The sequence below is a fragment of the Molossus molossus genome, unplaced genomic scaffold, assembly GCF_014108415.1.
Source record: "Molossus molossus isolate mMolMol1 unplaced genomic scaffold, mMolMol1.p scaffold_m16_p_5, whole genome shotgun sequence".
Lineage (NCBI taxonomy): Eukaryota > Metazoa > Chordata > Mammalia > Chiroptera > Molossidae > Molossus > Molossus molossus.
The window spans coordinates 49,034,392-49,059,367 of record NW_023425388.1 but is presented as its reverse complement, the minus strand read 5'-3'; the positions used below and the strand labels follow the sequence as shown (position 1 = coordinate 49,059,367).

General features: G+C 50.8%; 2 protein-coding genes across 5 annotated transcripts in view; one reads left to right on the top strand and one right to left on the bottom strand.

Moving 5' to 3' along the window:
• Window positions 1–153: 153 nt before the first annotated feature.
• The window catches only part of LOC118617204 (endothelin-converting enzyme 2), a 31,426-nt gene continuing 6,603 nt past the window's right edge, over window positions 154–24,976 (bottom strand). Inside the window, exons 1-19 of one of the 4 annotated variants that reach the window (XM_036242935.1) lie at window positions 13,603–13,647; window positions 12,688–12,774; window positions 12,196–12,331; window positions 11,772–11,987; window positions 11,190–11,314; window positions 10,926–11,072; window positions 10,713–10,778; window positions 7,623–7,811; window positions 6,869–7,011; window positions 6,393–6,507; window positions 5,036–5,146; window positions 3,716–3,814; window positions 3,539–3,616; window positions 2,898–3,001; window positions 2,601–2,711; window positions 2,408–2,475; window positions 2,054–2,244; window positions 1,849–1,944; window positions 154–1,133 (exon numbers count right to left, since the gene is read on the bottom strand). In XM_036242935.1, coding sequence (XP_036098828.1) covers window positions 957–1,133; window positions 1,849–1,944; window positions 2,054–2,244; window positions 2,408–2,475; window positions 2,601–2,711; window positions 2,898–3,001; window positions 3,539–3,616; window positions 3,716–3,814; window positions 5,036–5,146; window positions 6,393–6,507; window positions 6,869–7,011; window positions 7,623–7,811; window positions 10,713–10,778; window positions 10,926–11,072; window positions 11,190–11,314; window positions 11,772–11,987; window positions 12,196–12,331; window positions 12,688–12,774; window positions 13,603–13,623 — 2,280 coding nt within the window. In that variant the 5' untranslated portion in view covers window positions 13,624–13,647 and the 3' untranslated portion in view covers window positions 154–956. Of the gene's footprint in view, window positions 1,134–1,848; window positions 1,945–2,053; window positions 2,245–2,407; window positions 2,476–2,600; window positions 2,712–2,897; window positions 3,002–3,538; window positions 3,617–3,715; window positions 3,815–5,035; window positions 5,147–6,392; window positions 6,508–6,868; window positions 7,012–7,622; window positions 7,812–10,712; window positions 10,779–10,925; window positions 11,073–11,189; window positions 11,315–11,771; window positions 11,988–12,195; window positions 12,332–12,687; window positions 12,775–13,077; window positions 13,257–13,602; window positions 13,648–24,142; window positions 24,599–24,976 lie in introns of those variants that run through there. The other 3 variants (XM_036242934.1, XM_036242938.1, XM_036242937.1) reach the window with 3 other exon arrangements.
• Window positions 21,430–22,906, top strand: CAMK2N2 (calcium/calmodulin dependent protein kinase II inhibitor 2). Its single transcript, XM_036242939.1, has 2 exons — window positions 21,430–21,762; window positions 22,644–22,906. The coding sequence occupies exons 1-2, from the start codon at window positions 21,594–21,596 to the stop codon at window positions 22,712–22,714; spliced, it is 240 nt and encodes a 79-aa protein (XP_036098832.1). The 5' UTR covers window positions 21,430–21,593; the 3' UTR covers window positions 22,715–22,906.

The following is a 24,976-nucleotide window of genomic DNA, read 5'->3' as shown; positions in this document are numbered from 1 at the left end:
TGTCTTCTTGGGGCTTCAAATCTCAGTCCCCCATTTCTGGTGAGTGAGTTAATGAGTGTCTACAAGAGTGCCTGGCATATAGTAGGTGCTCAATAAATATTGGTGGAATGAGTAAATGAATAAATGAAAACAGGACCGAAGAAAGAGACAGGCTGACTGATGCGTGACTATTTATTGGCACAGGGTCCTACAGGGCCAAGACCACACCCTCCCCACCCTCTTCCCTGTAAAAATAAACTCTGTCCTTCCCTCTCCCTTTTCTACCTGCTTTCCAGCTTGGTCCAGAGAGACTCAGTCCTCCCCTAAGAACTGTGCCCCAAGACACAGGAGCTAGCATCCCCTACACATAAACGCTTCCACTCTGAGCCCAGGGAAACCAGGAGGCAGCAGGAAGGCTTGTAAAGGCCCTCAGGCTTGTAAGAGCTAAGCACAGTTGGTCTGTCAGTGAGGGTTGGCAGCAGTGTGGGAAGCAGCAGTATGAGGAGCATGAGGTGGAGGGAAGCCCCTGAGGGAGTTGCTGAAAGGAGCTGAGTCCACTCCCAAGTGAGCACTGTGTGAGCCTCCAGAAGAAGCATGGAAGGCACACCACCCAGGCCCTGCATTGTCAGAGTGCAGCAGGCCCCATGGCCATCAAGCCAAGTGAGCTTGGGACCAGAAAGGCCAACTCCTTTCCGTGGGAGCTAGTGTCCACCCCCCATTCCAGCCCAGGCCTCCTTCAGGCAAGGTGACATGGAAGGATGTCACAGTGAATGGTGGGGGCTCTGCTGGAGGCAGGGGCACCCCCAAAGCAGAGGCACGATGTGGTAGTTGAGCAGGGACTAGGACTTATGTCACCTGTGGTGTGGAGGGGCTGGACCCAGTCTAGCATTTGCCTTCTCCAAACTCAAGCAAACAGCCTTATTGGGCGAGCTGCCCCAGGCCCTAGCAACAGCTGGCCATTTCTCCCAGACCCAGATCTACCACACTTCACACAGCTGCCCTGGGTTCATGGGGGAGCCGACAGGGCAGCCGAAGTGCCGCAGGAAGTCACGGGAGTTGGAGAGAGTGCCCAGCACACGGAAGCGGGCAGGGCTGTGGGGGTCGGTCACCAGCCCCTCGTGAGAGCTCTCGGGTGTGCGGACCGAGCACCACACCTGCGGGCCAGGACAGACACGGGGACATACGGTGTCTAATGTGGGCAGGGTCACAGACTGGGCTGCAGCAGAGCCATCCCAGGGACACCACTACCCTACCCCTCAGCTCAGGAGGCCTCAGAGACACAGGCGGGGGCTCAACCAGTATCTCAGCCCCAACCCCTTGCTATTAGCACTAAGGCAGGGGACTGCATCTTTCCTCCCAAATTCCTTAAAGACCCTTCAAAGGTGCACTGGAAATGGGGTTGCCCAGGATCCAAAGTCTGAGGGGAAGAAGACCACCCCCCAGAGGCTGCCTGCGATAATGCAAACTACCTAGAGGAGACCCTGCCTGAGTCACACTCTGCCACTTACTTTATTCCTGGGTAGCCCTGGATGAGCCACTTTGTCCCCGAGCTTTAGTTTCCTCCTCCACAGCCACCTCACAGGAACATGGTGAGGATCAACCCTGCTCCCACCCATCCCCCTCAAGCAGGGCAGCCCTGCCCTTTGAGATCTGCGAAAGCCTCCTGATGACTTCTCCCTCCTCAGGCTTCCTCAGGCTTTGGTGGGCCGCAGCCAAGAGGCTCTGGGTACGAGGCCTCCCCAGACCGCCTTCCACACCCCAACTTTGGCCCCATGTCCCAGTCCCTTTCCTGCATGCCCCAGATTTCTAATGACATGCCAGGAGGGAGTGAGAGAGGGGCAGACCCCAGGCCTCCCAGAAGGGCAATACCTGGGCAAATCCCACAAAGAAGAGCTGGTGGTTGGTGAGCCCCACGGCTGGCAGCTGCTGCTCCTCCCCGTGCTTTCTCAGCCATGCTTTGTAAGCCTGGGGTTGAGCAGTGAGTCCATCAGGGCCTACCCACCCCCTCCCCCAGGCTCTCTTCCCCCAGGACGGGTGGACCTTTAGCCACTTGAGGGCTGGCCAGGCCACTCACATTATAGGCAGCCTTAAGCCCTCCGTTGTCAGCAATGTTCTCCCCCAGCGTCTGGCGGCCATTGAGCTTCTCCCCATTGACCCGGTACTGGCTGTACTGCTCCTCCATGCAGGCTGTGTGATTCTGGAAGGCTGCCAATGACTCATTCTGCCACCATGGCCGCAAGTTCCCTTCCTTGTCATACTCACGCCCTGAGAAGGATGAATCTTTGCACTCCACTGAGACCAGAGCTCAACCCTTGGTGTCAGGAGCTCCCACATCCAGGGTCCCTTTGGCCTGCTCCTAATATCTCAAAGGCCTTGCAGGAGCCACTGGGAATTCTAAGCTAAAGGGATAAACTCCATGGGCTTCTACCTTGGTCATCAAAGGCATGTGTCAACTCATGGCCCATCACCACACCGATGCCACCAAAGTTCAGGGCCCTGGTAGGTGAGAAATGCTGAGTGAAGACATGGTAGGGGGATTTCTGGATCCCACCTCCAGCCTTGCTCCCAACCCACCCGTAGTCCCAGGCTCCAATACCCAGCCCCTCCTGCCTTAGACACACTTGGGGTGGTTGCGGGCATAGAAGGGGGCCTGCAGAATGCCAGCAGGGAAGACTATTTCATTCTTGGTTGGAAGGTAGTAGGCATTCACTGTCTGGGGGGTCATGCTCCACCTGGGGAAGGGAGAGGTAAAGGATTAGTCTCCTGACTCTCCTGATGCTCCTCCCAGCCCAGCAGCCTTGACCTTCCTCCTGCAAGGACCTTGTGTCATTGGTTTGGGATCAGCCCCCTGCCCCAAGCCCTGGAAACCTCCCCTGCCTCTCTTGCTGCCCCAAGTGTCTACAGTTCTCCATTCTCACTGGTCCCGGCTGGGAGGCTTTCGGAGCTGGTCAGCCATCACTTTAGCAGAGAAGTTGTATAAATTCAACATGTTCTGGAAGAAGGAATCTTCAGAAACTTCATACTATGGGAATGGTGGGAAGGAAAAAGATAATAGTCCCAGTTTGGCTACTAATTGGTACCTCTCTGAGCCTCAGTTTCCTCAATAGTAAACATGGGATTAAAATATCTAGTAAATAATAATCAACAATACTTGAAGAGCACTTATAAAGCAGGCTCTTTTTTTTTTTTTTTTTTTTTTTTTACATACTGCCTCCTTTTATTCTCACAACAGCCCTATGAGGTAGGTACTAACAGGAACCCCATTTTACAGATGAAGAAACTGAGGCCCGGAGAAGTTATATAACTTGTCCAAGGTTATACAGGTAGATGTGACTCAGGTGTGACTGCAAATCCCTACTGGTTAACATTGCATTCTGCCGACATCTTCCCTGCAACCTAGCACAGAGCCAGCATTTGAGCAATGTAGTTTGCCTGCATCATCTCTGAAAAGAACCAATAAGCACCTCCTTCCCTCCTAGTGTTTGAGCTCCTAGTACAGTCCAGAGAATAGTGCCCCCCATAGGGCTGAAGTTCAAAACTGATGAGCAGAGGTACTCACCCCATCATAAACATCATCTAGCTCTTTAGGCTCCAGGATGAAGTCTGGGAAACCGATCATATCATAGATGGCATCTGCCTGAAAAGACCATGTTAAGGGTTTCCTTACTGTCTCACAAAAAAACTGTCTCCTCCACCCCCACCTCAAGATGGCGCCCTAACCATGGCCACAGCTTACTTTCTCCTTGGCTGCCTGCCGGGTCTTCTCATCCATCCAAACCAACTGTCCCAGGGCCTCCTCAAAGGCAGTTCGGATCTCACTGATCATCCCCTCCGCCTGGGAGAGAAGGGACACAAGTCTGCCTCCCACTCGTTTTAATGAATCCTCTCTTTCCTGTCCACCCTAGTGTCCCATCCCTGTCCTTCCAAGGAAGCATGTGGGAGTCCCCAAATTCTAGAATTAAGGTTGAGCATCCGGGGAAGATGAGAAGGAAACACAATTTGTGATGGTACTAGAATTGTGAGTGGCTTTTTTTCTAGTTAATATAAAATTTTAATTGACAACTTAATTGAATTAATATTATAATTTAATATAGTGCACTGATTTTTATCTGATTACAAAAGACAGGCATTAATAAAAAATTTGGAAAACTGAGAAGAATTGAAGAAGAAAATAGACCACTTATAATCCCTCACTCAGATATAACTTCATTTAACATTTAATTATCTACTTCTAGTGTCTTTCCCTGCCTATACATATATATACACACACACATACACACACACACACATATATACATATGTGCGTATACACATATGTAGGTATATGTAATATGGAATTATGTTAGACAACATATATATATTTTGTATCTTACTTTTTTTTTCACTTGAAGCTATATTATCAGTTTTAAGGCTGCCTCATCATCCAGCCTAACCACAGTTTATTTTTCCATCCCCCTATGACTAGACATTTAAGCTATTTTCATTCTCCCTTATTGTAAACAATGCTGCCATAAACATTCTTGTAGATAATACTTTAAGCACATTCATTATCATTGCCTAGTAAAAAAATAAATAGAGCCCTGGCTGGTGAGGGTCAGTGGTTAGACTGTCATCCCATGAACTGAAGGGTTGCAGGTTCGATTCCCAGTCCAGGGCACACACCCAGGTTGCAGGTTCAATCCCCAGTGGGAGCACCTGCATGAGGCAACAGATTGATGTTTCTCTCACATCAATGTTTCTCTCTCTCTCCCTCTCTTTCTTCCCTCTCCCTTTCTCTCTCTCTCTAGATTCAATGCAAAACATATCCTCAAGTGAGGATAATCAATCAATAAATATTATTTTTTCTAATTAAATAGGTAACATAAACTCATTATAGAAAATTTGGAAAATGCAGAAAACTTTAAAGGACAAAAAGAATCTGTCATAATACCCATACTCAGAGTAATCACTATTAATTTGTTAATGAATTTCCTTCCAGTTTTTTCCTATATGTACTTACAAATATGGACAGTGAATATTAACCAAAACAAGTGCTGGAAGAAACTTGAAGACTCACAATTTCCTTGCTTTGCCGGTCAAATGTGGCCTTCACAAAGAGGGAGCCCAAAGCGAAGCCAAGGGCGTCATCTGTGTTGGAGATGCAGGTCTGCCACCTTGGCACGCAGGACTGTAAGGCACAAAGAGCCAGGCCTCCCAGAGTTGGCTCTGTCCTCCAGGTTGAGGGCCTTTCTCTGTTTCTGGGGCCAGCCCCTCTCAGCTCTGGACAATGAAGGCCTGGGTTTGGGTGCCATCTCTCCCTCGGACTCCAAGGAAAATGAGGGAGCACTATCACAAAGTGTGCCACCCCCAGCAGGAAACCACAGGAGGAACATGTGTCCTGCCTACTCTGTTCTTGGCACTCGCCTCCTCTTAAATTCCTAAGAGGCCCATTGGGGTCCAGACGTTTCTTTGCTCAGTTCCACATCGCAATCTTATACCAGTCAGTGCCCTGTGCAAGAAACCTGGGAGTCACCAGCTTCCTTTGTCTCCCTACCCCTACATTCAATTTATCGCCAGTTTCTTCAAACTCTTAATCATCTTCCCTGTCTACCCAGTTGCCACTTCCCTGCCCTACAACAATATCATCTCTTGCATGAAGACTGCAGTGTTCTCCTAACTGGACACTCTAACTCCATTCTTGTCCCCATTCCTCTTCCATTTAGCTGTCAGAAAGAGGATCTAATACATAAATCTAACTGGGTTACCCCTCTCCTTAAAACCATCCATGGTTCCCATCCCTAAGAATGCTAGGCTCTTAACACAACATTCAGGTCTCTTCATGGATTGCCCCAGGCCCACCTCCCCACCCTCAACCTCTCAGTTGCCCTGTTTTCAAGCTCATACCAGAACACATGCAAACCCACCATGCTCCCTCTGGCCTCTGGTAATTTGCACATCCTGTTCCTTCTGCCTGGACTGCCCTCCTCTCTTGTTTTCTTGGAGAGACATTCTTTAAATGTCACCTCCTTGGAGAAGTCTTTCTTGATGCCCCCATCTCCTCATGCAGAATGTGCTGTCCCCACCTCTGTCCCATAACACAAAGAAGGTCTTTCACTCAATGTGAACTCTTATCACCCCTAAATAATTTTACATGTCCATTTTCCCCACTTAATGGGGCATCTTGAAACTAAGAACTGTGTTTATTCATCCTGCAGATATTTCTGTTTTACAGACCAGGAAATGAGGATTCAGAGAGGCTAAGTGACATTACCAAGGTCCATAGGCTAAAAAATGGAGGAGTTGGGGTTGTAACCCAAATCAGCTTGACTCCTAACCTTGTGCTCCATACTATACCATGAGGCAGCTGGTGCCTGACAGTTGTGAAGCATCAGCTAGACTGAGCAGGAAAGTGGGAGCAGAGAAAGAGAACCCACCTTTTTGGTGCCGTAGAGGGTCTCCAGCAGCTTCTCTTGTGCAGACTCAAAGCGTCGGTCCAGGCTTGAGGTTGTCTTCTGCACCAGGTTCCAGATCAGGTAATTGTTCAGGATGCTGGCATTTGGACCAGAACATAAGGAAAAGGTAGGTGGGTTATCATTTCTATCTCAAAACAGCTCCACAAATGTGCAGGCAGCAGGAGTCCTGAGAGGCATATGTGGGAGCTGTCCCAGAATCCCTCTCTCTCACTCTGGAACCACACACCTGCCTGTGGAAGTCAGGTTGGAGCAGAGATATAGATCACAAGTAGACTCCCTGAAGCCCTGGCCTAGGGGACTAGCACACAGACATTCTGTTTTGATATTTGGAATGTCCAGGGCATTGTCAAATCCTTCTGTATCTGGCTGTGCCAGTTCCTTATGCTCAGTTCCTGCCTGGGACCTGCACAGAAGCCCTGACCCCATCACCCTCATACCTTGGCTCCGTGCGGTTGATGAGCTCTGACACCTGCTGCAAATAATCCATCCCATACACCACCACAGGCTCAGAGTCACTCAGTTCCAGTGGAGACAGCAAGAAAGACAGGAACTCCAGCCAGTCTATGGAAGGTGCCAGGGCCTGGGAGTAAAAAGAAAAACTCAAGCCTTCCTGCTTGCCTCCCTGGCTTCCAGCAGTCCCTTCATCCATTGATACGTTGAAGCCTGGGAGTCCTTCCCATTGCCAAGGTAATAGCTACTAGCTGCTTTGTGGCCCCTTCCTTCAATAAACCCCTTTCCAGGCCTGAGAGCCCCACAATCTCAGAGCCCAATCACTTAAGGAAAAACCCCACGTGTGATATTCAGCTAGGGCACAGATATTCACAGATTTTCATAACAATTGATAACGTACCATCCTTTTGATATCACCCAGCATCCCCTGTTCTCTTCTCCAGAACCCCCTTACCCATAATCCAACAATCAAAAGGTTGATGCCTGGCACAGTAAGGGCCCTCTAGGAGATTTTACAAGTTGTTAATCTCTCTATGTATGCCCAAGCAACATAAAAGGGACCAAAGGATGGCCCAGTGAGAGACAGCCTAAGATGGACACCACTTTTCTTTCCAGGATAGAACTATGTAGCTGGGAGGCTCAGAAAAGCAAGGAAATGACAAAAGTATTGGCGCCTGAGGAAGATGGCCTGAAGAGAGATGAGCAGTCTGTACCAGGTGTCTCTGTTCCCTACTGGCCCACCTGCAGCTCTGCGATGCTCATCTTGTGATAGATCTTCTCCTCATCCCGCCGCTGGTCCTGAGGCACTGTGATGTTGGCCAATTGTATCTCCAGCTCTAGCACCTGTCGCATCTGCTCCCGCGTGGAGGCTGGCTGTCCACCCAGCAGCATCCCCAGCTCTTCCATGTAGTCCAGGTAGGCGGTAAGCACCTGTCAAAACCCCGAGTCATCCTCACAGCCCAGCAACAAGTCCTGCTCAAGGCTGAAAGAGTCTGTTCTCGCCGCCACCTCTGCTTACCACTTCTTCTGGTGACCCTCAGCACTACTTAGCACTGACACTGTGATCCTCCTCCCAGGGACCACTCCTCACTCTCACCCTGAAGCCATACCCTGAGCTCCCTTCATTGCTAAGGGCCATCTCCTCTTCCATTCTACTGAGAATTTTTGAAGATTTTTTTTCTTTAATCCTCACCCGAGGATATTTATTTTTCAATATTTTATTCAGATAGAGTGGGAGAGAGAGAGAGAAACATCGACGTGAAAGGGACACATCGAGTGGTTGCCACCCACACGACCCAGGGCCGGGGACAAACTGCAACCTAAGTTATGTGCCCTTAGCGGGAACCGAACCCGGGTCTCTCCAGACCACAGGCCAACGCTCCAACCGCTGAGCCAAACCAGCCAGGGCGAAGATTTTTTTAAAAATTGATTTTAGAAAGATCAGAAGGGAGAAGGAGAAAGAGAGAAATATCCATCGACCACTCCCTGCACACTCCCATGCACACCCCCCTGCTGGTCAGCCCCTGCACACCCCCTGTGCCCTGACCAGGAATCAAACTGGCAACCTCTCGGTGCACAGGACCACGCTCAACCAATTGAGCCACAGAGGCCAGGGTGCTACAGAGAAGTTTTAGATCTCATAATATCAATTCTCTAAACTTCAGATTTTTCTCATTTTCCCCACCTCTCCTTTTCTTTATTGCTGGTGACAGAGGAAGAGGTTTGGGTATTAATCTCAGTCATCCCAGCTCCTAAGGGGGATGGTTAGTTCAACCAGTGATCTTGACCCCTACCCTGCCTACCTGACTTACCCCTTCCTCTCTCTACCTCTTTACCTTCAGCTTGAGACTGACTTTTGATACTTTCCTGAACTTTGCATTACTCCCAAGTTTTTATCCTACCTGAACCTTTTGCACTGCAGCTTCCCGGAGATGAGAAGACCCCCCGTCCATGACAACCAGCAGCACACTAAGAGCGCTGGACCATATGGTTCTCTCGCTCTCAAAATCCTCTCCTCCCCTGACTCAGGTGATGTCAAAACCACACATCTGTTCACACCACTCCCTACATTTGAGTTTCTATTACTTTTGGGATAAATGCTAAACTTGACCTGTACTGCATAACATGAATCTATATACCTGTCCAGAAGGACTCGGACCCCTCTCCCTTCCTGCTCCTCTCTCTAGTCTGTCAGTGGGCCATACGCCTTCCCACCTCAAAGCCTGTGCATAAGCTAGCTGTCCCCTTTGCCTAGAACCCTTTCTTTTCCCTACAGTCTACCCTGACCCAGGACTAGGCTGGTTGCCTGTTACACTCACTCTCAGAATGCCATGCTTCTCCTCTGTAACAGTTCCAGCAACTATACACAGGATGTACCCAGCTATGCCATGCCTTCTCCCCCATTTGGAGGGCAGTGGCAATGTGTTGGTCACCACAGGCCTAGAGGAGGATCTGGCTGAGGAGTCATCAGGAAGAGTTTGAGAATGAATGAAAGAAGGATAAATGACTCTCCTGGATGCCCTACTCCACAGCAGCCTCCTTTTCTGGCTACTTTTCTCCCACTGACCTTAAAAAGGATTCCCTTCTCTCTTTTCTCTATCCCCACCCCCCTCACCTCTCCTAAAGCTTTTGTCTAGGTTTCTAAGGAGAAGCCCCTCAAGCACACCGCTCCCTCTAGGCTCATCCTCTCTCCAGGACTACACCCAGCTTTCACAGCTGCCTGCTGACCTCTCTATTGAGATGGTGCCCAGGTCCCTCAAACTCACACCTCTAAAATTAGTGGCTCCCACTCCCTGAGTGTCCATCACATGCAGGAGCATAAGTTTGCATTCTTCCACCCCCAAATACTGTATGAGGTAGATGCTATTATCCCATTTTACAGATGAAGGAACAGTCTCAGAGTTAGATCAACTTGCACCAAGCCACAGAGCTGGGACTGGAATCAAAGTCTGAGTTCAAAGTCTGCCCTTTTCCTGTGATACCACATTATTTCCTCTGACCCAATGTGCCCTACAGGCACCCTTGATTTTCTAAGGACCCCATCATTCCACCATCATTCAGGTTGATGATAGCCTCAACTCACTTCATCTCTTCCCTTCCTCTCTTCTAACATCCAGTCCCCAACAGTTCACAATTTGGACTTATGTCTCTTGCATCTCCCCTTTCTAACATCCATTCCCTCTGCCTGAAGTACTGCAGAGACTCCTAACTGATCTCCAGGCTCCCTCTTTTGCGTCTACTTTTCACACCCCAGCCAAACTGGCTCCCCAAAGCACTGCTCCCTGGGTCACTCCCTCCTGCAGCATGTAATGGCCCTGAGGCCTATACAGAAACTCCTCAGGGTGCTGCTGTAGGTCCCATCTATAACTAGACTCTATCCACCTTCCCAGCCTCTCATCTGCTTCGAGCTCTACATTTTGCCAAACTGGACCCCTCTCCCCCCATGGTCCAAACGCACCTTAGCCTTTCCTTCTTCAACACTTTTGTTTAAACTGTTCTTTTTACCTAGCATGCCAGCACCCACCCCTAGATACTCTACAGGGCCTGGCTCAAATGAAATCTCTCCTGAGTCCCCCAACTGCACTGGCACACAGTAGGTACCTATAAAATGTTTTCATGGAAGAATAGGAAGGGAGGGAGGAAGGAAAGGGAAGGAAAGGGAAGAAGGGAAGGAGAGAAGAATGAAGGGGGAAAGAAGGAAGGAAGGGTAGTCAGCTCACTGGGTGACAGGACAGGCTCACCTTGGTTCCCCACCCTGACCCTGGCAAAGTAAACAGATATCAGCCCAGTTCAACAAAGGGTAGGGGTGGGGATTCTGAGGATGCTCCTTACTTTCTCATTGGCAGTCCTGTTTAGGTAGTAATCTCGAGAGGGTAGAAAGAGCCCAGACTGGTCTACCTGCAATAGCAAGGTAAAAAAGTAAGCCCACCCCCAACCTGGACTCTTGTGCAGGGGGGACACCCCAGCCTGCCAGTCATAGGGGAGGAGAGTCTGGGCTCAGCAAATGGTCAGTAAGTCCCTCCCCACCTTTCCCCAGCCCTGTACCTGGATAACATTGCTGTTGGAACTCTTAGAGTCAGCACTGATATAGACGGTGAAGAAGGGGGTGGCCCTGTAGGTCCCTGCTACTGCCTTCAGCACCTCCATGAAGTTGTCCTGGTCCCAGGGACCCGTAACATTCCAACCACCAATCTGAGTAGAGACCATAGTGGAGCCTATGGCACAAGGGCCCTCAAAGCTTCCAGGGGTCAAATCCTCTTCCAAGTCCTGTCCTTGTCTCCCTGCCCACATCCCACCCAGGGGCTCTACTTTTTCAATGAGGTCTCGCAGCGGCTGGGCTCCCAGCTCCTCAATGCGCTCCACCTGTAGGCAAGATAGGTAGAAGCGTTGTGTTTTCCGTTCAGCTTCGCTGCTGGAATTGAAGGTGGTGTTTTCTGTGGAGTAGAATAAAGGTCCAGGTGACAACTATGCTGACTGCTGAGAGGGTTCCCAGGCCCTTACTTGGTCCCTCCCTCTTCTTGCTTTCTGAACAAGGGGCAGATCTCCTAATGTAAACCCAGGAAGACTGGCTGAATCAGCCAAGTGTGGCTTCCTCTCCCCTGTCCATGAAGAAGCCTCCAAGATCTCTAAGCGCTACAGGCTTCCTGGTGCCTACCACACCTCAGCAGCCCTCCAAACAGAATGCAGAGGGGAATCCATTCATCTGCCCCCCTCAAACCCATCTCCACCTCTCAGGAGTGTTCTTCTCTGCATGCCTTACGCCAGGAGTGTTCCTAGTCACCCAGTTCTTTATTCATTCGTGGACATTTATTAAGTACCTACTAAGTGCCAAGCCTTATGCTAGGCATGAGGCAGGTACGTGGCACAAGCCTCCCTGACAGGCCCACTCACCAAGCAGGTGCTTCAGTATGGCCTGGTTCTGGTCCCAGAGGCTATTGAACGTATTCCAGCGAGAACGCCCGTCAGGCAGGGGGTTCCTCCGAATCCAACCTCCACAGGAGAATTGGTAAAAGTCCTCACAGGGGCTCACCCCACGATCAAGGGTCTCCAGGATTTTTCCAGCCACTCGAATGCAGGCCTCTGTGAGGCAGGTGTTGTGGGGTGGGTCTGTGACAAGGAACATGGCCAAGGACGGGGGGCTGTCAGTCAGTCTGGGAAAGGCAAATGCTTTGAGAAGGGCCATGACAGCAGGAAGGTTGGGAGGAAAGAGAAAAGCTGTGGGAAAGTGGCTCCAACCAGAAATTATCTTAGAAGTCCTTCAGCCTCCAGAATCTCCACAGCTAGGGGTGCTGGTGACAGGTATGAGCCCACCTACCTCTGTGGTACTGGACCCCCAGGGCTACAAAACAGCCCAGAAGCAGTGCAGCCAGCAGTAGAGAGACACCTGCCAAGACCAGCTCCAGCTGGGTGTGAGAGCCTAAGAGATGTCTTGTCCTCTTCTGGAATCCCACCTGGGGAACACAGGGTGACAAGAATGCTAGCAAGCTGCAGGTGGGAGGTGGGGATCCACGATTACAGAAGTCCTCCCAGAGGGTGAAAGCAGAGGCAGTCTTCAGAGCCATGGAGCAAAGACGATACTGGGGTTAACTCTGGGCACAAGGGCAATGAGGCAGGCTGAGCTGAGTCCTGAGCCTGTTTTGTGCTACGTCATGGCTTAGAATCGCCTCACCATAGTCCTAGCGCAGAGGCCAGAGTTGGAGCGGAGGTGGGGGCAGGTGACCCTCCAAGGCAGCCAAAAGCTGCTGGGTGTGCCAGGCTTCATGCCAGAGCTGGGGCCTGGTGAGGAAGGGAGAACCCCCTTGCCCACCTCCACAGTGTCCGAGGAGGCCCCGCCCTCTATGGGGGTCTCGGGTGCGTCTTCTTCCCGCAGCGTGGCCCGTTTGTACTCCACCATCTGCCAGACAGTTGGGGCGCCAACCCAGGTCAGGCAGATTGGGCTGTTAGCCCACGGCCCAGCCCCAGCCCCAGCCCCAGCGCCCCTCGCCCGGCCCGGCCCGGCCCGGCGCCCTCCCACTTGCAGGGAGGCCCCTTCCCTCTCGCCGGGCTCTGTGGCCTGGGTTCCCTCCCACCCTCGCCCCTCAAGGACGCAGCCCCTGCTCCTCCGGCTGGGAGCCCCTGCCCGACGCCGCCTGTCGGTCAGCCTCCCCCTTCCCCCGGGTGGGGGCACCTCTGCCCTGGAGCCCGGAGCCCCACTCACGTTACCGCCGCTGCTCAGCTCCTGCAGCGCGACGTTCATGGTGGAGTCCGGGGCGGGCGGCACCTTAGGGCTCCTGGCGGCTGGCCCTAGCCCAGGCCCCGGCCTCGGCCCCCTGCCCCCGGCCCGGCCCCGTCGCCGCCCGCCATCATAGCCGCTGCCACAGCCCCTCGCTCGGCCGCCGCGGCCCCCGCCTGCCCGGGCCCTCCTGCCCCCCAACCGCGGCTCGGCGCCGGGGGTGTGGGGGGTGGGTGGGGGAGGGGAAGGAGCGCGCCCGGCGCCCGGACCTCGCTCCAGGAGCCCGCGGCCCGCCCTGTTGAGCTTCGCGAACCTGCCGCCCCAGCGGGAGCAAGCCGCGCTCCAGAACCCAGGAGATTCCGCTCCTCCTAAGGGCCAGCCCCCCAATCCCCGCAGCACCCTCTAGCAAGCCACCCATAATTTATATTCCTTTGACCCAGGCCCAATCGCTGCTGCTATTTCTTGGCCCAATTACCCAAATTGCAGGCCCTCCCCATCCCCTTTAAACACCTTTGAGAAATTATACTCCATTGAGGAACATCTTCCCCCGGCGGAGCGCACAGCCCCTCTTCAGCCAGCGTACACAGAGCAGCACGGAGGAGTTGGCCCACATTCAGGGTGTCTACACGATGTCTACAGAGAGCACGGAGACAAGCACCCAGTCCGACACACGGTCCATACACACACAAGATGCTCACCGAATGTACACACTGCTCACTCACACACAACGTGTACATGCCCAAGGCTCCCAGCCCAACATACACCGCACACACTTTCAACACACACCCAGCCCACACTCTGACTCCGCTCTTACAGGTTGCGCCAAGACTGCACTTTCACTCTCCAAGATAATTGTTGTCATCAGATCATCTCACAAAGGGAGGGTTACAGATGGTGACAAATTGGCAGGGAAAAAAACAGCCATCCACAGATATTTTTAAAAAGACGTGTTAACACTTCTAACTTGAGGAAAGCAAACCATTTCATTTGGGAAGTTTACAAGAAGAAGAAAAAAAAAGAAAAAGATAAATCCAAGCAATATTTAACTGAAAGGCAATAGTGTAGCATTCATGCATCTGCCATCTGCCTTCCATATTGTCATTCCTTAATCAGGCCTGAGGGTGTTGCAGTCTGCTACACTGCAGAGAGCCTAGTGTTTTCTTTTACTACAGTCTTTTTTTTTTTTTTAAGTGCCTCATCTCCATCCTTCTGTCCAACACAGTACATGAATTTGACCTGAGAAGGCTTTGAGTGGTAGCAAATCCATAATCCATTTCTTGACTCTCACCTCAGTTCTCAGACATCTTGCTGCAAGTGATTCTCACATGGAATGCTCTTGTGGCTGAGAAAAGGTGGATGATGAATGAATCAGGCTGAGAAATGTTGGATTGCTTTCTTTGGCATTTTCCACCCCAAAATGGCATGTTCTTGAACGAGAATCAGTACGGTGTCATAGTTAGGATGAAAGATTCCTGATTCAGGATTGAATCTCCTCCTTTGTTAAACTGAAATAAGAACAGTACCTATTCCAATGGATTGTTGTGAGAATCAAATGAAAATACTAGTAAAATGCTTAGGACAGTGTCTGATACATAATAGCACTCAATGTGTTAGCTGCTGTTAGTATTGTTGTTGTTGTAATTAAAATCCTATAGGTAGCCGATGTAGCTCAATGGTTGAATGTCAACCCATGCACCAAGAAGTGGCTGGCTCAATTCCCGGTCAGGGCACATACCCAGGTTGTGGGCCAAATCTCCAGTGGGGGGCATGCTGGAGGTGGCCAATCAATGTTCTCTCTCATCGATGTTTCTCTTTCTCTCTAAAAATCAATAAAGGGAAAAAAAATCCTATAGGTAGAGCCCATTGGCAGCTCAGTGTATTGAGCACCAAGGGCTCACTGGTTCAATTCCTGGTCATGGTCGGTGCACATGCCCATGTTGTAGGCTCAATCCTCAGTGGGGTGTATGCAGGGGCAGCCAATAGATGGTTCTCTCTCAACAATGTTTCTCTTTCTCTCTCCCTCTCCCTTCCTCTTTCTCTTAAAAACATCAATAAAAATATATTTTTAAAAATCCTATAGGTAGAAATGAAAATTGAAAGGCTGGAGAAAACCTGTTCTGTTTCCCAGATAGTAGAGGAGTCAAATGGGTTCTAGGTGAGGTTAGTCAGGTTCCCTGAGCAAGGAGCATCACATCCAGCATATTGGGGTCTGCAGGGCAAGGCCTTGGGACAGCCTCTTGGGACAAGTCTCTGATGACAATGTGGCACCACAGCACTTACTTCTTTCTCCTCTCCCCCGTAGCCTGGATGAGGAGAAACATGGCAGCAGAGCTGGCCTTGCTTTATGGGAAATTCCACCAGGACATGACCATGTGAGTGTAACCAAAGCTAATATAAAAGGACTTCCTGGCAACAGTCTCACAAGAAACAGTCCCATGGCTGCTGCAATGCCATACTGGAAATAGCAAACCTGTACAGCACTTTACTATGTGCCAGCCACTGTTCTAGGTGCTTTACGTCTATGTATTCATTTATCCTCATGGCACTTACAAAGCCATTTTGCAGATAAGGAAACTGAAGCAGAGAGGCAGGTGACACGCATAAATATTTAAGGGAGACAGACCTGGACTCAAATCTGGGCTCAATTCTTTATCAGCTATATGATCTTTCTCAAGTTACTTGAAAAGCTCTGACCCGTAATTTTCTTTATCTGTAAAATGGGCACAATCATCCCTGTCTCAGAGAGTTGCTGTGAGAAATGCAACCACATATGAAAGACCCTATACCTACTTTTGTAGTGTTCTCAGTTTCACCAGGCTTGGCCTAAGTAGACAGTTCCTTTCCATACCTCTTTCATGACCCAAATCATTTATTAGGTTCGTAACTATCCTTGACTACATGTTAAGTAACCTATGTATAAGAGGCTTGGAGGTTGCCCTATTCTATAATTCTATTTTCTTTCCTCCGTGTTTGTAATCTTTGACCCTATTTTATTATCTCATTCTTTTATTTTCTCTCCCTCTTCTGCTCTTCTTTCTTATAGGAGCAATCTTTTCTTTTCTCTACATTGGTTGTAAGTTGAGAGGGAATGGTTTATGTGTTAAATTTACAAGGATAATGTAGTCATGAAGATAAGAAACATCCATGTTCAGTGTTGACAAAGATGAAGAATATGGTCACTTTTATATATTGCTGGTGGCTTATAAATTGATGCTTTTTGGCCAATATGAACCAATAGGTATAAGTGTACATGCTCTTTGACACAGAAAGTCTAATTCTAGAAAATTGTTCCCGGAGATCATTATTATCCACAGGATGTTTGTATCAACTAGTTTTTGCTACATAACAAACCTACCTAAACTGTGGATTAAAATAGCAAACATTTATTATTTCTCTGTTCAGTAGATTGACTGGGTGGTCTTCAGGTCTGGGTCAGCTCAGCAGGAGCTGAGTGCTCTAGCTGAATGGCCTCATTTACATGTTTGGGCCTCTGCTGGGATGACTGGGTTCTGTCTCCATGTGGTCTCTCCTTCTCCAGTAAGCTAGCCCATGCTTCTTCATATGGTAGTCTCAAACTTCCCAGCAACAACAAATGGGCTGAGGCCCCGTAAATGAACATTTTACAAGTCTCTGCTGGCATCATATTTGCTAAAGTCCCTATTGAGCAAAGCAAGCCAGAGGGCCAAGCCCAGATTCAGAATGGGAGAAATAGACACTACTTCTTGATTGAGGAAGCTACAAAATATATGGGCTGTTTTTTTCCTATAATATTTATTCACCACAGCACTGTCTATGATAATGATAACAAAAAACAAAAACAGGGGGGGAAAAAGGAGGGAAAATTCAACATCTAAGAGTAGAAAACTTTTTGAATAATACTGAACATCCATACAATGGAATACAAAGCAACATTTACAAATGATGGAAAAAAAGAGTTAATGGGGAAATGTTCTCCATATAATTAAATGGGGGAGGAAAAGGGTTACAAAATCTCATTTTTGTTTAGCAAAAAGTATAAAAGCACAGGTTTTGAAAAGAAGAGATTGGAAGTATATGCAACAAAATGTTAATATAAATATATGTAATGATGAGATTACTTTTAAGTTCTTTATGCTTTCCTATATAATAATAGCTAACCATTCTATTACCCAGCACTTACCTAAGCACTTTGTGTATGTTAACTTATTCAATCCTCACAATAACCCACTCTGTAGATTCTACCAGTATCAGGGTCCCTGTTTTACAAATGAAGAGCCTAAGACACAGGGAAGCTTAATAACATACCCAAAGTTACACATCAGATAGAAGGCAGATCCTCAATTTGAATCTAAACTCCATTTTCTTAACTACTAGTCTCCTTTCTAAGTCAACTGATTTGTCTGGGGCCAGAGGGTGATATTTGGTAAATGGACTATATCATTAGTTTGAAACAGTCTTTTTAAAAATTGTTAAAACTTTTTTATTGTAAATAAAATATTCCAGGTGTGTATAGAATAAGAGATGAAATTCATTCTTCTGGGATCCCAGTACCATCCTCAGAGGTAACCACTTTTAGCAGTTTGGTATGTATCCTTCCAGATCTTTCTTTTCTATGCATTTACATACCTAAATACATACTGTGTGTGAATATATATGCACATGTATATACTTTTTTCACATATATGAAATCATACTCCACACTTGCTAGTTAGTGATACTTTGGCAGGCTTTGGAGATCTTACCATGTCAATCCGTTCAGATCTGCCTCCTTCTTTTTTATGATTTATCAGCCTCGGCTAAATAGAATGAGTCCAAGAAATACCCTCATAGTGTGGGCTTCCTTTAAGCAGACAGGATGGGAGCAAAGGGCCCCCAGAGAGAGTTTAAAGAAAGTAAAACATGGTCACGAGAGATGTAAAATGATTACCCCAAAATATTTGTAACAGGTTGTATTTGTTTCCTAGGATTGCTGTAACAAAGTACCACAAACGGGTGGCTTTAAAAAAGCAAACTTATTTTCACAGTTCTGGAGGCTAGAAGTCCAAAATCAAGGTATTGGCAAGGCCGTATTCCCTCGGAAGCCTCTAGGGAGGAATCCTTCCTTGTCTCTTCCATCTTCTAGTGGCTCCCAGCAATCCCTTGGCTTGCAGCTGTATAACTCCTATCTCTGCTTCCTCACCTGGCCTTCTTCCCTGGGTGTATATGTCTTTGTGCATCTGTCTTCTTTTTATAAAGATACCAGTGACTGAATTTAGGGCCCACTCAAATCCACTGTGACCTCCTCTTAAGTAATTACATCTGCAAAGACCCTATTTCCAAATAAGGTCATATTCTGAGGTTCCGGGTAGACATGAATTTTAGGGGGGATCCTTTCAACCTACTGCATAGGCCTACAGTTTCCACTTGAATAAAAAGGCCATTAAGACTCAAACATCAAAAGGTATATTATTCTGTTTAGAACATATGGATCGAATCCACTGGGTTTTGAGGGACTTAGAATTGAGAAATGCAATACACAGTCACAAAACGCCACAGATTTTATTTCATTTTAGCTGTGAAAATGAATTTTTGTTTCATGGGCAGGGATGTAGAACATCAGAATTTTAAATAGATTAGTATTTAAAGACACCCCTCCACACACATTTTTACCATATAATGTAAGTTTATATATTGCTATATCTTTACAATTTTTCACTTAGGTCTTTTGCTTTAATCATGATACAGCATGCACAGCAGGGACAGAAATAAGATTATTTAATAAGAAGTTAACCAAATGAATTCCAAGTTAAATTGTTATTCCTCCAATCTCCCTCATTTTGGGGGAAGAAAAGAGAACTGTTTCAATTCCCCACCCAGTGTTCTCATCTCATCCATGGTAAGAAAGCGTATGGCCCCTTAGCACTTTGTTTTTTTATCTTTTTTTTTAATTCCTCATCCAAGGACATTTTTCTACTTATTATCAGTTAGAGTGAGAGGGAGGGAGAGAGAAACATTGATGTGATAGAGCCACATCGACTGGTTGCCTCCTGCACGACCCCAACCAGGGCTGGGAACCAACCACAACCAAGGTACATGCCCTTGACTGGAACCGAACCTGAGACTCATCAGTCCATGGGCCCACACTCTAACCGCTGAGACAAACCGGTCAGGTCCCCTTTGGGTGAGGGAGCAGCTAATTACCTCCTGAGACAATCTACTTCACCTCAGGACAATTTCATCTCCAAAACTTTCCTTAATATAGCTTCTATCATCTCTATACTTCAAAGTAGAACATGGAGGCACAGAGAGGTATGCATATTATTCAAAAGCACAGGAAAAGATCCGAAGGACCTATGTACAGGGGTGAGTAAAAGTAGGTTTACAGTTGTAATATAAATAAATAATACAATAATTAATAAATAATAAAAGAATAAACTGTGTTTCCTGTACTCACAACTATAAACCCACTTTTGCTCACCCCTGTATATCAAAGTTTTTGTATGATTTTCCTAAAATATTACAAGTACAAATAAACTAATTTTTTAAAAACAATAATTATGGGGCCTTCAGTTCAAGGTCACAGAGAAAATGGCAGAACCAGGATTGGAACTCATTGCTGGACAACCTCCAGTGGGGGTGAAATTTCTGGACTCTGTACTAGTGTTCCTGAGCTCCAGCCTCTACTGTCCTTCCAGATCACCAGGTGCCTCTTTTTCTAGCTGGGCCTCCAACTTCCGCCTTTATATCAGACTAGGACACAGCAGAAGAGGACTTGATAGGGATGGGCCCCCAGGTCTGGGACTTGAGTGAGGATGGCACATAGGCATCCTCTGGCAAATGCCCCACCCCTGCCCCATCACCAACCCTGGTCCCTGAGGACAGTCACCAATGCGTTCGCCTCTGTGTTCCGGAGACTAACACTTGGTGAGATGTTAAAGGAAGAACACTCAGCACTAGGCAGCCTCACTAGCTACATGATTTGGTGGGGGGAAATGGGGGAAGGGGGAAAACTGCTTCAGTGACAGTGGAGACTCCCCCACCCCCCGCCTCGGTTGTGCGCTGAACATAGGAATGATTATTACCCTAATCAGCGCTGTCGTCACTGTGGGCGAATGTGAGACACCCCTCTTCTTCAAGGCCAGTGATTGCGCAGAGCCCCTGAGTGCTAGCAAGCAGGTGACGCCAGCCAGGGGTGGGAGGTGAGATGAGGGCGTGTTACCGTTGGTGCAGCGAGAATTGTCACGTGATCCATTTCAACAAGGTGGAGGGCACCCTCTGTTCCTTTGGACACACGCGGTAGCTCACCGCGTCCTCAGGCGCTCCGGGCTTCCCCACGTCACCTGGAGCCAGGGCGCCCCTCGCGACGCCACCATTCATTCTTTCCACAATGCACGCGCAGCGCGGGCATCCAGGGCGGGAAGAACCGCAGGGCGTGGTGCTTTGCCTTTTAGGCGCCAGTAGCAGGGCTGGGGGTGGGTTTCTGTCCTGGTGCGCTCTTGTGGACCAAGTTACCGAGACCTCTCCTAGCTGAGACCGAGATACAGAGACTCAGGAGATAGAGACACAGTGGCACTTAGGTACGGGGGCCAATCATGGAGGCAGGTACAGAAGAGCAAAGACTTTAAGACAGACGTAGACAGAAACTGTAACACAAAGAGAGATGGGGCACAGACACAGGTACAGACATACTCATTATAGACTGACATATAGATAGGCAGAGACAGACACAAAAGGGCAGTCAGAGAAACACAGATTGCAGGTGAACAGTTTAAAACCCAAAGAGCAACCCATATAAGAGCGCGCCAGCGGCGAGGGTATCACCCACTGGTCTGTGCCATTCTCTAGTCTGCGGATTCGCGAAGTCCTCCACAGCTCACTCGATACCCGAACCTCCCCAGGCCGCGTTTCTCGTGTTGTCACAAATCGAATGCCAGCCTTGCTCCCGCCTTCCAACCCTGCCCTGCCCTCCAATTCCCAGTCCCACTTACTCCGCTCTCAGAGTCTCCTTGTCAGACCTACCGCCCCTCCGGTGCCTGGCCCGTTCCCGCCACCATCCCCAGTCCCGCCTCTCCCTGCCAGATCCTGCACCCGTTAGCCAGTACCATTCACCCAGCCGCCACTCCCGCCATTATGCAGGACCCTCCCACAGCCGCTTCCTCCGCGGAGAGTCGGGCGTCTCCAGTCCCCCCAACCCCCGCCCCGCCTCTCACTGCTGGCCGGTGCCCGCCCCGCCTCCACCGCGCCCCGCCCGCCGCACTCTGCGGCAGTCGGGCGCTCATCGTCATTCCGCTCTCGCCGCCGCCACCCCCATCCCCCCCCGCCCCGCGCACCGCCCCCGCTCGGTCCCCGCCACCGCCGCCGCCGCCGCCGCCTGCCCAGCGGCCCGGGAGGCGGAGGCGCGGGGGAGGCCCCGCTTGGCTCCGCAGCCCCGGATGCTGCATGACTTCATCCTTCCGCCGGCTCCCCTGCTGAGCTAGGGCCGGTCCGGCAGCTAGCCCGCCGTCCGCGCCCCGCCGCAGTCCCGCACCCACTCCTCGCCCGCCATGTCCGAGATCCTGCCCTACAGTGAGGACAAGATGGGCCGCTTCGGCGCCGACCCCGAGGGCTCCGATCTCTCCTTCAGCTGCCGCCTCCAGGACACCAACTCCTTCTTTGCGGGCAACCAAGCCAAGCGACCCCCAAAGCTGGGCCAAATCGGCCGAGCCAAGAGAGGTACGCGGCCCGGGCCCGAGTCGCCGCCTGACCCAGAAACCCCCAGCGAGGCGCCTCCCGGCTGCGGTTCCCCGCCAATCGTCTGCAGCTCTTGCCGCAGACCAGCGCAGCCAGCCGCTCGAAGGCTGGGATTGGGGGGTTGGGGGTGGTCCCCGCTGCAGTGCTGTCCCCTTCTTTCTCTCTCCCGGGAGCAATGCCCCGGATTCGATGCTCGACACCTCTGGAACTAGAGCCCTGGCACCGGGCGAGGGGGAGGGACCGGCCAGGGGCATTTGGGGTTACCTGGAAGTGGGAACGTGGGGAGACTGGCCGTTTCTTCAGGAACAAACCCTGAGTCGGTGGGTACCCCCGGAGAACCTTCGGGTGGGAAGGGACGTCCAATTATAGGGCAGGGGGGCCAGGAAATCGGATGTCCCGGTTCTTTGCATGCCAAGGGAGCTCTGTTGGTGTCAGGATCGGAAGAAGGGTTCAAGTGGAAAGAGGGTTAGGTTGGGGAGAGGGTTGGTCTAGCTGGAAATTTCGTTTGAGAAGGGGGTTCAGTTGCAGTGAGGGTTGAAGAGGGGGATCCCATGAGCAAAAAGGTTTCTGATCAGCTCGGATGGAGAAGAGCTCAGGCGTCGGGAGGGTTTAGACGGAGGTTGAACGGTTGGAGCCTTAGAAGGAGGGGGCGTTCCTCCACAGGGAGAGAAGGGTTCTATGGGAGCTGGTCTTGGCAGTGGGTTGAGTTGGCAGGAGAGTTCGGATGGGGAGGGCACTGTGGCATGGGGGTCCAGGGGAATCGATGGGCCACAGGCGGAAACTGAGCGGGGCGCGAAGACGCGGGCTCATTCTTGCCGCCGCCCCCCGAGGCCGCGCGGCTGACGCGCTTTCTCCCTGCGCAGTGGTGATCGAGGATGACCGGATAGACGACGTGCTGAAGGGGATGGGGGAGAAGCCGCCGTCCGGAGTGTAGACGCGCCGGCTCGGGCGGCGGGCTCCAGGCCCAGCCTCGCAGCGGCCAGGAGCGCGGGCAGGCGATGAGGCTGCCGGCGACCCCCGCCCCGGCCCAGGCGCCCGCGGGCGGGGGCTGCAGGGCCGCGCGGTCTCCGGGTCGGAGTCACCGCCGCCGCCGCCGGGCACTCCGGAGCTGTCCGCTTCAGCACCACGGCGGTGACGGTAGCAGCGGCGCGGACCCGCCCGGAGCCCGCCACCGCGCTCATGCACTTTAGAACCTCGGGCCGCAGCCCCACCCCGCACACCGGAACGGACAGAGACCTGCGGCCCTCAGCCCCCGGCCCACCCCCTCCCGCACGGCTTCCCTGCCCCGCCCCTCTCCAGCCGGTTTGGTCGGCAGACACAGCTGCCGGCCAGTATCGGACCGGCTGCCGGCCGGTGTCGGACCGTGCGCGGCCAGGGATGTTTGGCTGCGTATTTGCATGAGCTTCCCATCCACCAAAGCCCAGCCCTTCAGGCCGCTCCTCACCCTCACCCCTGTCTGGCGTGACCCCAGCCTCAGCCTCTTTCTAAGGGACTTCCTCAGCACATTTGTATTTTTATATCCGACTCTTTGTTTACTGGCTCCCCTTATGGTTAGTGCCCTCCCCCCTCGGTCTCGTCCTTGCTCTTCTGCGCCTGGCAGATAGGACGAGTGTTGAGAGTGGGAATGGACAAGCCCCTAACATGGTAACCAACACATGGCCAGTCTGCCCAGGCCTGACCCAAGGTGGCTTTCTGGCAGACCCCTCCCCTCAAGGTATCACCCTCCAAGGGCCCAGGTCTAATTTTACCTTGGACCAGTGTCCTGCCCCTGGGAACCCAAATGAGGACTGCTCTGCACCCTTGGATGACACCTGTGGCCCTAGAGATGTTCTCAACCCAGGGGTGTCCTTTGTAAATGTTCCTCCATCCTCACTGTACCAGGAGTGTGTGAATAAACACAGACCTCCCTGTGTGTGTGTGTGGCCACCGCTTCAGTTTGCTCAAGAGCCAGGCAAAAAATGGCTCCAATCCCTTTTAGGGAGGAGGGTGGATATCTGAGAATCTCAGATGCATGTTGCTGGCAGGGAAGGGTTGCCAAATAAACATTGGCCTGAGAACATCATTACAATGTAGCATTCTTAGGTAAATATACAACCACAGCAGGACAGGTCACCAGAGTTGGGGCTGTAGCTAGGATCAGAATCTTAAAGCAATCTTGATTCAAAGTCTGTAGCCTCCTGTGGATAGATCTAGGTTGGGGGGGGGGGGCAACAACAGGCCCTAAGGATGCAGGTCTTTGAGTCTGGCTGGTATGCAGAGGGGCTGTAGTGGATTCAGTATGGTGGGAAAGGAATTTGGGGAGCCCGGATCTGAGGAACCCAAGAAGGAAGCCAGAAACCTGGGATTTGAGATGTAACTTAGCCTGGGCTATATTGTTTCATGTGAAATTGCTCCCATCAGCTCTATCTTAGGCACCAGGCCCCTGGGATGTGAGCACCTTGGACCCAACCCTAAGCCCTGAGTCAGGGATTACAACTTGAGGCGTCCAGGGCAGAAAGGTAGGGAGGGCTCAAGGGCTATACTTCTGGTCTCACAGCTGAATGGCACTGAGGAAGTCCTCATGATCTGAGTCCTGGAGAAAGCAGGATGAGGTGGGAGGTCCGGGGGGTGAGAGGATTTGGGTCCCAAGGGCCAGCTGGGCCACACTAAGCTCCTTGCCCTTGTTCATGAAGTAGAGATGGAAGTGGAAACTGTTGCCATAGGTTGCGTGCCTCAGTGACCAGCCATAACGGGCTTGGGCATAGTGTCTAGTCCGAAAGTGGGGGGCAGCAGAGGTCAGCGAGATGAACCGGCCCCCAGGGACCAGCACTCGGCTCACCTGCAAGGCAGACAGAGAAACCATTGGTGAGGAGTCCATCTCCAGGTTCTCAAAGGTCAGTATTGTCTCAGATGCCCTCCCAGGTACTACCCTACATCCAGCTCTCCATGGCAAAAGAGTGAGCCTCCTGTGCCCCTGGTCATTCCATGGGTGTAGGGCTATATTTTAGACAGGAACATGGGAGTGATGTCAAGTCAGGGGGTACAGCTATCCTTTCAAATGCCCACCTTCCCAGTCTGTTATCTGGAACCTGGCTGCTACGTCATCCCTATGGCAACCCAGTAGCCAATCATCAGCCTCTGTGAGCCTGGCCACTCCAGCCTCCTATAATCCTGACCCAGTGTAAATCTACCCTTCGTTCAGGTAACCACAGTCCTG

Bases quoted from the DNA above. Each gene is read 5' to 3' on its own strand.
- CAMK2N2 (XM_036242939.1), top strand. From the start codon at position 21,594: ATGTCCGAGATCCTGCCCTACAGTGAGGACAAGATGGGCCGCTTCGGC. The intron at 21,763-22,643 runs GTACGCGGCCCG...CTCCCTGCGCAG, and splicing joins AATCGGCCGAGCCAAGAGAG to TGGTGATCGAGGATGACCGG.